The 9,154-nt window shown below is 57.7% G+C and overlaps 4 protein-coding genes across 4 annotated transcripts; 1 reads left to right on the top strand and 3 right to left on the bottom strand.

Moving 5' to 3' along the window:
* Positions 1 to 1,698: 1,698 nt before the first annotated feature.
* On the top strand, positions 1,699 to 2,807 carry SPRG_00718 (hypothetical protein; the record flags this gene model as incomplete). Its single annotated transcript, XM_012338939.1, has 2 exons — positions 1,699 to 2,753; positions 2,799 to 2,807. The coding sequence occupies exons 1-2, from the start codon at positions 1,713 to 1,715 to the stop codon at positions 2,805 to 2,807; spliced, it is 1,050 nt and encodes a 349-aa protein (XP_012194329.1). The 5' UTR covers positions 1,699 to 1,712.
* Positions 2,808 to 3,411: 604 nt separating this feature from the next.
* On the bottom strand, positions 3,412 to 4,649 carry SPRG_00717 (hypothetical protein; the record flags this gene model as incomplete). Its single annotated transcript, XM_012338938.1, has 9 exons — positions 4,602 to 4,649; positions 4,311 to 4,530; positions 4,163 to 4,261; positions 4,031 to 4,096; positions 3,909 to 3,986; positions 3,747 to 3,857; positions 3,653 to 3,703; positions 3,547 to 3,606; positions 3,412 to 3,498 (listed from the first exon to the last, which is right to left on the bottom strand). The coding sequence occupies exons 2-9, from the start codon at positions 4,413 to 4,415 to the stop codon at positions 3,412 to 3,414; spliced, it is 657 nt and encodes a 218-aa protein (XP_012194328.1). The 5' UTR covers positions 4,416 to 4,530; positions 4,602 to 4,649.
* A 38-nt stretch (positions 4,650 to 4,687) lies between these two features.
* On the bottom strand, positions 4,688 to 6,932 carry SPRG_00716 (hypothetical protein). The gene is made up of 10 exons (XM_012338937.1): positions 6,818 to 6,932; positions 6,590 to 6,767; positions 6,451 to 6,544; positions 6,303 to 6,403; positions 6,142 to 6,254; positions 5,913 to 6,086; positions 5,578 to 5,861; positions 5,302 to 5,532; positions 5,068 to 5,247; positions 4,688 to 5,017 (listed from the first exon to the last, which is right to left on the bottom strand). The coding sequence occupies exons 1-10, from the start codon at positions 6,894 to 6,896 to the stop codon at positions 4,760 to 4,762; spliced, it is 1,692 nt and encodes a 563-aa protein (XP_012194327.1). The 5' UTR covers positions 6,897 to 6,932; the 3' UTR covers positions 4,688 to 4,759.
* A 651-nt stretch (positions 6,933 to 7,583) lies between these two features.
* Positions 7,584 to 8,279, bottom strand: SPRG_00715 (hypothetical protein; the record flags this gene model as incomplete). Its single annotated transcript, XM_012338936.1, has 1 exon — positions 7,584 to 8,279. The coding sequence occupies one exon, from the start codon at positions 8,277 to 8,279 to the stop codon at positions 7,584 to 7,586; it is 696 nt and encodes a 231-aa protein (XP_012194326.1).
* Between the last annotated feature and the right edge of the window lie 875 nt (positions 8,280 to 9,154).

The raw sequence follows: 9,154 nt of genomic DNA, 5'->3' as shown, positions 1-9,154 counted from the left end.
AATGCTCCGACGCTTCGAGTGATGCCCCAAGATGCTCAGCGGCATCCTGCGAGGCTCGAAGTTGATCTCCGAGAGTTTCGAGATCGCCGTCGTGCTGGGCACGGGCAAGGACAAGCTCCGAGGCGCTAGTCTTGGCCGTGTCCTGCGACGCGTCGAGACTCGCCTGGATGTTGACGACCTGCGCTTGGAGAGTAGCAACTTCCGAACGCAGCTCACCGAGGATCGCCTCGGAGATGGTCGTCGATGTCGCGCCGGTTGGCTTGACATCCGTGGTCGCACTTGACGGAGCAGGCGCACAGCTCGCCACCGGTTCGCGACGCTGCGCGGCGGTGGTGGAGCTGCGGCTGCTCGCCGTCAGTGGTCGCCCTGCCGTCGTGGCAGGCGTTTGCGTCGACCGAATCATCGATCGCGCAGTCACCGGGACAGTTGTCGTCGCACGCTGGCGGACAATCGTCGGGGTCGTGCTGCGCCCGAACGCGGTGGCACGCGAACCTTGGTTCGTGGCCGCCGTCGGGCTTGGCTTACGCATGAGGGCGTCTTGGGCCGCCAACTTGGCATCGGCGAGCTTTGCAGCGCGCTTCTGGTGGTAGAGCGGGTCGTAGAGGGACATGCGATTTCGTTTTTGAGGCAACGAGATCACTCGCGCCGCCGAGGGCTGTAAAGGCGTTCAAGCCATCGCCGCGCTGCGTGAACTTGGTGTTTGTATCGCACGATGGAGAAGCGTGACCTGCGACGCTGCGTCCTGTCAAAAGCCCATGAGGTGGCGCGCTTTTGTACTCTCCGCGGCTGCATCGCTCGGGTCGTGCTGGCTACCACGCTCGACTGGCCGGCTCCAAAAAGCCAATGGCTCCGAAAGTATCTTCAGACGTTGATTGCCCGCGTAAAAAAGTATTTGCATACCAGAATAGATTGAGCCTCGTTAATACCCCCATACGTGGCAGCGCATCCATCGGTCGTTTCCAGGATCGTCTCCTCGTCGAGTACATCCGTGCGATCCAAACTACGCTACGACGTCGCGAAGCAGTCGACGCCAGCGTCGCACCAAATGCAGCGTCCACAAGTAGACACTCGTAAAAGTAGAGTCTCACCTTGCCGAATACTACGCCAGTTGGATGGAATACTAATAGGAACCTCGTGGTGACACCAGCCCACAAGCGCTTCATCTTTAATCTGCCGTCTCTGTCGTCTCTGTGTGTCTGTGCAGGACAAAATGAGCCCGCAGCTACGTTCTCATTGGCCAAGTGCAGAAAATGGCACGCATTGCAACGCCAAACACCACAGGACAACATGTCGTTGAGTCGAAATGACGCGACGCACCGTACGTCCGCCCGAAGATGCAGCGGCCATAGCAGCGCGCCTGAAGAAGGATCGGCGCGCCCATGTTGCCGCACGCGCCAAGGAATCCGACGATGCAAACACAAAAGCAGTCCACAATGCATTCGTACCAGCCCCTCCACCGGAACCTTGCACTGCGTTCGAAGCCGCGACGAGCCATCGCTCCCGCGCTTGGAGCATGTTGTGTGACGATCGCGGTGTCATCTCGAGCGGGGTAGAGCAGCACAGTCAGGAGTGTTGAAAAGAAGCGCCTCCTGTATGAAGCCTAGCCTAGTTGGTCCATAACCCTGCACGCAGTCAAGCGCACGACGATCGCCTGCATGCTATCCTAATTAGGCCACGTGCCCAAAACGAAACGCTTCAAATCGGATTGCACGATGGCGACGGCGCGGGTGCTGAGCCTGAACGTCTTCATGCGCCCGCCGGGGATCGCAGGTCGCGGAGGCGACCACAAGGACCTGCGCTTGCGCTTCCTCAAGCAGAAGATCGCCGACTACGACATTGTGTGTCTCCAGGAGCTCTTCGTCGGCGGCTCGGGGCGACAACCCGACCTCGTGCGCTACGCAGCGCAGTGCGGCCTCGCGCACCACGCCGGCTCGGTCTATCCGTCTCTCTGGAGCCGCAAGCTCATGGACGGCGGGCTCTTGATTCTCAGCCGGTACCCGATCGTTCGCCATGGCCAGTGGGTCTTTACGCGAGGGCGCGGCAGCGACGGCGTGTGTGCCAAGGGCGTCGTGTACGCGCAGCTTCAAGTCGACGCTTCGTCGACGCTGCATGTCTTTACGACGCACACGCAGGCCGGCGAGGACGAAGCCGCGACCGCGATTCGCATGCACCAGCTGCGCGAACTCGCAGCCTTTGTGCATGCCACCTGCGCCTGCGTCGCTGACGCGCCCATTCTTATCGCTGGCGACTTCAACTTGGACGCGCGCCACGACCCCATCTTCTCTTCCCTCCATGCACCGCGCTTTCAGCGGTGCGAAGAAAGCGCCATGTACACTGCGCTTCGCGGGATGCTCGAGCAACGCCGTTGGACGCTCGTCGATGCGCTGCCGCACCATGGCGTCACAAACGGCAACGGGCACGGGTGCCTCCGGCATACGATGACGGCCGACGACGTCGACCGAACGGGCAAATGCATCGACTACATCTTTCTCTTGCAGTCCCCGATATCCCAGACGACTGGTGTTACTGTCGCCTCCGCCGCCGTCGACCCGTGCAGGATCTCGGACACGAAGGATGGGCGATGGCCGTTCTCCCACCTCTCCGACCACTGGGCGCTTGTGGCCACGCTGCAGTTTCCCGTCGCTCCAGCGCCCAGCACTGCTACTAACGACGAGACGGCAGTGTATCATGCGTACCCGCAGCCGCGCGCATGGCTCCTCAAGGCAGCCTCCGTGTTCCTTCTACTTGGCGGGGTATGCTTATACGCCGTAGCGCTCGTCGTCCGATTATTCGTGTAGCAGAAGTAAATCATCGAATGGGTGTCTTCATAGCACTACTCCACGCAACAGTTTTTGGGACTGCGACGGCTTGAGCTTGGTGAGCGATCGCAGTGACGGTGTACTCAGCGCACCGTTGAGGGACGTGAGCATTTCGTGGCGCGTTGGTCTACGCAGGAACCACATATCGTCAGTGGACGTGGATGCTGTCTCTGTACATGGGCGCAGTTGCACAGCGGTCCAGCGGCCGCAAACCATCGGGCAGCGGCGACGTGGCGGCCATCGATGCACTCCAAATTTCCCGCGGATCAAAGTTGATGTGTGCTTCCATCGCGCGCGTCTGAAGCGAGCTACGGCGCCGTGCCTGCGTCAACGAAGGTATCGGTAGCTCGTCGCCGACGTCCCCGCATCCCTCGACGGGCCTATGCAGCAATACGTAGTCTAAGAACATAGCGAGCGCTAGCATACGGAGTTTTGTCGCTCATGGCGTGGCGGCAGCGAGCTTTCCACTTCCCACAACGTTTCTAGCACAAGTGTATCTCTCTGGGATCCCTTCACATCTCGTCGAACCTGTGCGATTTCCAGCTGCACCTTGAGCTGCCGGTTCTCTTGTTTGACCTCCTGCAGGATATTCTCAATCGCAGGATCTTGATAGCGATGTACGGACCTCGATCGTCATGGTGAATTGGTTGGTAGTCTCGTGCGTCTTCTCCGTCAGCTCCTACGTACCGCAAGTCTATCGTCCAGGTACGAGATGCAAAAGACGTACAAGCAGGGCTTTTGCAGCCTTCTTGTCCGCGGCTAGTTGGGCCGTCTTGAGACTCGAAATCTAAAAGTTTGGGTGTACTCGAGTGGTCGCTCGCTTTCTCTGGTACCTCTTTCAGCCGCAACGAGCTGCCTTTTTCCAAAATTTCATTTTCGACTTTCTACAAAAAGTTGACATTTTGCCACATTTTTGCAGTAGGATACCATTTTGTGGAATTGGTCGGCTTGGGCTTTGAAGCGGAGCATGAGATTCTCGACGCCAATGCTCTGCATCTGAAGTTCGTCTTTGAGCTTGGCGTTCGCGACCAGCGCATTCTACACACAAGCATCGTTGAGCTCATGGGTATGCATACTCACGAAGTTGACCTTGCTTTCCTCGGCCATGGCGTTGTAGGCCTTCTTGAGGTACTGCGCATCGAGCTCTTGGAGCGATTTCCGAAAGGTCTACCGCATCTTCTTGGTGTGTGCGAGAACCAAATTCAATCTACCTGCTCCAGCGCCATTTTGTGGTTGAACATGTCGAGGCGCATCGCGTGGATCTCTTCCACGTGGGTCTACTGGCGTCTTGCAGCACTATGCACTGTATTCGCGTACCTTGTTTCATCGGCGAGTTCCTGGACGAGCTCGTCGACGCGCGATCGCAGCGTTGCGTTGGCCGTATCGAGCGTGCAGCAGGCTTCCATGCGCACTTGGTAGTCGCAGAGCTTGGCGTTGAGCACCTACATGGATTTTGTTGGCATCCAATCCCTTTTTCTCCGTCGAAGTAACCTCGATGAGGTGGTCCGTCTCTTGTTTCTGCGTCACTTCCTTGTCCTTCATCACCTGCACGATCGCTTCGTGCTTTTCAATTTCGTTGGCGAGCGCGACTTCCATCGCTTGGAGCTGCTCGTGCTTGATCTGGTTCTCGCGCGTGAGGCGGTCGATGAGCTTGGCTTCTTCACGCAGCTGCGCTTCGGCCTCCTCGAGGCGCCGCGCCAGGTCGCTCGCCGTGCCCATTGTGGCTCAGGAACCCTCTGTACATTGACAAGAAAGACGCTAGAAGGACATGGGAAAGGATATTCGCCCGCCTCGTTGCCCGCCTTCTTCTTCTTGCCTCTAGCATGGCGCCGATGAGCCACGATCCGCGTCCCATGTTGTACTTTTTAGGCGGCATCTCCCGACCAAAAATGACGCTAAAATTAACTTGCCATCCTTGTGCTATCCACAACCGTCGCTATCTACTGAATCGCGCAGCGCAACCACGACGACCGCGTCGCATGGTTGGGGCTGTTCTTCTCCGGGAGGTCCTCTGCGAGGTGGTCGCGGCCTCTGCGGAAGGCCTTGACGTTGTTCACGTTGCGACTCTTGACCTTGAGGGCCGCCTCCTTGTGCGTCTGGAGGTACGCTTCTAGCTCCTTGAGCGCCTTTTGCGTCTCCGTCTGGGCTTGCGCGGCAAACTCGTCGGTTGAAATGAGTTCCGTGTACGTGCCCGGCGTCTAGTCGACAACAACACACATTGAAAATAAGGACGGATACGAGCGCATACCTCCGAGCAGTACCAAAAGAAGAGCACAGTGTACAGAGCTTGGAGCACCGACGACATGAGCGCCAAGAGCACCACCACACACGACATGCTCGTCGACGACGTGCTCTGCAAAAGCAGCATCACGCCAAACGCCTGGAGGCAGTACGCGAGGTGCTGCTGCGAACTCGGCAGCGCCACATCCTATGCGATTCCCGCACTGTTGCCACAGATCTAAATGATACAATGTCTGCGTACCTCGAGCTCCATGCGGCGAATGTCTTCCAGGACGTCGTCGTCGTCGTGCTTGTCCGGGTTCGTGTCCATGGTCGTAATCGTCGCCAGCGCCTCCTCGCCGGGCGCCCACCACTGGAACCACCACACCATGATGCAGCCCATGAGCCCAAAGAAGAAAAAGTAGAGCTTCCCGAGGTGCGGCACGCCCATGACGCTTTCGCTGAGCCAAAATTGAAAGAGCAAGTCGAGCGCCTACGCGCGTGTGAGCACCTTTGCGGGCGCCATTCTGGTACATACGTAGCGCAGGGCGCGGTAGATGGTCGGGAGCAGCACGAGGCCGGTCACAGGAAACGCCATCGTCGTAACGAGCGACGCGCTCTGGAGAAAGCTGCCGCCGGGCAGCAAGCGCGCCGTGTTTTGGGCTTGCTTGTACATTTGGTACAAGAGCAGCGCGATCGAGCACACAATGCCAATGGCTGCGCCGAGTGCGTAGTGGAAGAGGCGGTACGTCGCCAGCGTCTCGGACGAAAAGTAGACAAAGAGCCCGAGCAGCAGATTCTGCGCAAACGCCAAGTCGACATCTAGACAGCACCCTGCATAGCCGGTAGTACACAAGAGGGCGACATGCGTACAGGCCATGGTCTCGAGCTTGAACTCGACTTGGGCGTTGGCGAGAAGGATACCCGATATCGGACCATGCACCGTGACACAAGGAAACTCAAAAGGACTCTTCTTGATATGGCATTCGTCGGTCGAGCCGCCGCAGGGGAGTTCGCAGCCGGCACGACAGGCTTGGCAGTACGATTCTAGAAAAGATATCAACACCGCGTCTGGTGAATGGCGAGGGAACGCCATGCGTACCGATGTATTGATCAAACAGGCTCAGAACGTACTGCAGCTTTTCCGAAACGTGTTCTTGTACGTACGGTGTCAGGTCGAGGTTCTCGTAGATTTGGCACGGCGCCGAGATGGGACTGCAAGACGGTTAGTGACGAGGATCCCCTGGTGTGTGTGGGTCGTACCTCGTGTACGACAGTTGAAGCTGGTCGCGCGCTTTGCTCGTGAGCTTAATGCGCAGGTCGCTCCATGTCCAGAGGAACGAACGAATCGGCGGCACGAGTTCCTATAGGGGTTGCATTCGCCGATCATGCGATAGTAGCATTAGCATACCAGGAGCTGCGTGATGTAGCCGGCGGCCATATCGGCAACGACGCGCGCTTCTTCGTACTGTCCAAGCCACTGGACGACGTACGGCTGCGACGGGCTAGAGACGTGTGAAGAAAGGCTAGGTGAGGAGGGCATCATGTACCTCATCAATGGCTCCATGCGGAAGCTCAGCGTCGCGTTCGGGTAAAAGCAATACGTCTTCTTCTCGCCATACTTGGCAAACTGGTAGCGGTACACGTCGCCGTCGTCAAACCACGTCACGTTCGTGTTGGCGGGCGAAGCCTCGGCCACGCCCATCCAGTCTTCTTCCCACGAAGCATCTACAGGCAAGAGGAGGCTGCATGAGCCTCGCCGGCAAAGAAGCATGTACATGTCGGAGCGATGGCGCTGTAGTACGTCAAGCCGGCAGTGGCCATGACGAGAAGCGGCAGGAGCGCTTGGGTCAGCATGGGTCTTCTTCCTGCACTCGCGCTGCTCGAGCAAACTGTGAATTTTGAATTCGCCCAACGGAGTGGTTTCAAATACGATGCGATCATTGGCTGAAATGGGATCCTTTTCCGCAAGCTCTCAACCAATGAATGGTGGCGATCGTCACAACAGGCCGCATCTTTGCGATCTTCCGTCGCCCCTTCTCACGCGGTGCGTTGGTGCTTCGTGGTCCAAAGCTGTCATCTTGGTGCATTACCCCATGACATGGCATGGCCCCGTCGCGCGGGGCTCATATTGTTTGAGAAACGGTGGAGTCACATTGCGGCGATGGCTCGGGATAGAGCCTTGCGACAAATGCACTTGTCACTCGAAGCGAACGATGGCGGCGGCGACGACGACGTTGCAAGGGCTTTTCCACGCATCATTTCTCTCTCGCGGCCAGGTGTGAGCCTGCGTGTAAACTGCCTTTGATATTGCGGCACTGGCAGCTTCTCTGCCTACGTGCAAGTCGCTTCGCGGGCTACTGTATTGCTCTGGTGCGTATAACATCGCTGTGTACCTCCCGCTGTACCTCCTTTCGCGACAGAAAAGACCAGTCTTGGAAGGCGATATCGGGGAATGACGGCGGCTCGGAGGCAGATGAGTCGCTCGCCGACCCTTAGGATTAAGAGGACAAACGTATGGATTTCGCGTTACGAGCAGCGTTTCTACATGAAGACGCGACAGTATTCGGCGTGTTTTCTCTTGTACGCGTTGCAGCACGCGATAAGTCGGTTGCCTAATTCCGCGACCCGGGACGTCTCGATGGTCTCCACTGAAAGGAACGCCTTGAGGACGCACATGCACTGTGCCATATCGCTTGCGTCGCTCTTGAGGATTGAACTTGCGTGACTGAGGGCTTTTTCGGTTGCTTGGAAGCACGTCAGCGCATTCTCCAGCTTGTCCGCGATCGCCAAATACATGTACCCGTATGGGCCTCTTTCGGTGTTGAAAGCCTTGCTCACTTCGGCGCGGAAGCGTATCAGGCCCCCGATGGCGCTGTTGAAGGCCTCACGCTCGGAGTCGATGGTGCGAACTAGAGCGCCAAGTATCTCAAATGCGTCCTGGAGAGGCGGGATTGTCTTTGCTCGCAACTGGACTTTGTCGGTCTCGGTGCTGGCCTCAAGGATGCGGCCGAGGTGCTGGACAACGACGTCGCTCCATCGCAGCGAAAAAGAGGCCAGGCTTCGGTGGACCTTGAGTCCGCGCATTGTGGACACGTACGTCTCTCCGAGGAGCTGGCGCGCTGGGGTGGCCATGTCCTCGCTCTCTTCGCGAAGTGAGAGCACGCATTCTCTGCAGCCGCTCCAGCCGACCGACCACACGATGTCATCTGGCGCTGGCTTGGAGTCGGAGGCAACCATGGCAAATTAAAAAGTGACCGATGCATCCGACCGCTTTTGTTGCCAAAAATATCAACTGGATAATTCTTTTTTATCAAGTCCTTGATACAAGTGTGGTCCGCTCATATTTATGGCTCTCGTTCCATAAAATATCAACTGGATAATCTTCCGACATCAAGTGCTTGATACAATGTAGAGGTTTGGACCAATCGCAAATGCCATGGTACCTTCGCGACGCCTCCGACACTGGAAGCGCCAAGACGCACGCTAAAGCTCTTTCGAAGCACCTCATGATACCCCGGTCGTCACTTTACCGACGACCATGGGGGCCGCACACCAAATAGAATCGCACGCGTCGGTACCCCAACCACTACGGAGAGTGCAAAAATATCCTTCGGACTGTTTCCGCGTGAAAGTGTCCTTCGTAACAGTCATATTGTCCGTTGGAAGGAACGTCTATTAAAATATTAGTCACTGCAGATGCAGTGGGCGTCTATCGGAGGCTAAGCTACTTGCAGAGAACCGCCGAGACGAGCATGCGGAACGGGTTAGACGCATCCGAGTCGGACGTATCGTCGCCCGAATCTTCGTCTTCGGTCGCAGCGATGCCTTGGGCGACCGACTCCTTGAGCACAGTCTCTTGCAGTCGCTGCCACGAGTAGCCGCTGGGGCGGCGGCTCTCGGCGGCAGCTTCTTCTTTTTGGTTTTGGCTCGGCGAGTCGACGTTGACCGGCTCTTCAGTCGTGCGGATTTCCTCGGCTTTCATGTCAACGTCGTCGTCGTCCATGTCGTCGTACGCCTCGACCGAGATCTTGCCGACGACGACGCGGTCGCCGAGGCGCGCGTCGCCGTTGCGACCGCCGTGGGCAAAGCAGAAGCCGCCCTTGCGCGCCGTC

Source organism: Saprolegnia parasitica (genome assembly GCF_000151545.1).
Source record: "Saprolegnia parasitica CBS 223.65 unplaced genomic scaffold supercont2.2, whole genome shotgun sequence".
NCBI lineage: Eukaryota > Oomycota > Saprolegniomycetes > Saprolegniales > Saprolegniaceae > Saprolegnia > Saprolegnia parasitica.
The sequence above is the reverse complement of the archived record's forward strand: the minus strand, read 5'-3'. Positions and strand labels throughout refer to the sequence as shown.

Coding starts and splice junctions, on each gene's coding strand:
- SPRG_00716 (XM_012338937.1), bottom strand. CDS start 6,896: ATGCTGACCCAAGCGCTCCTGCCGCTTCTCGTCATGGCCACTGCCGGC. Junction 6,087..6,141: donor CCTGTTTGATCAATACATCG/GTACGCATGGCG, acceptor TATCTTTTCTAG/AATCGTACTGCCAAGCCTGT. Junction 5,862..5,912: donor CAAGCTCGAGACCATGGCCT/GTACGCATGTCG, acceptor GGTGCTGTCTAG/ATGTCGACTTGGCGTTTGCG.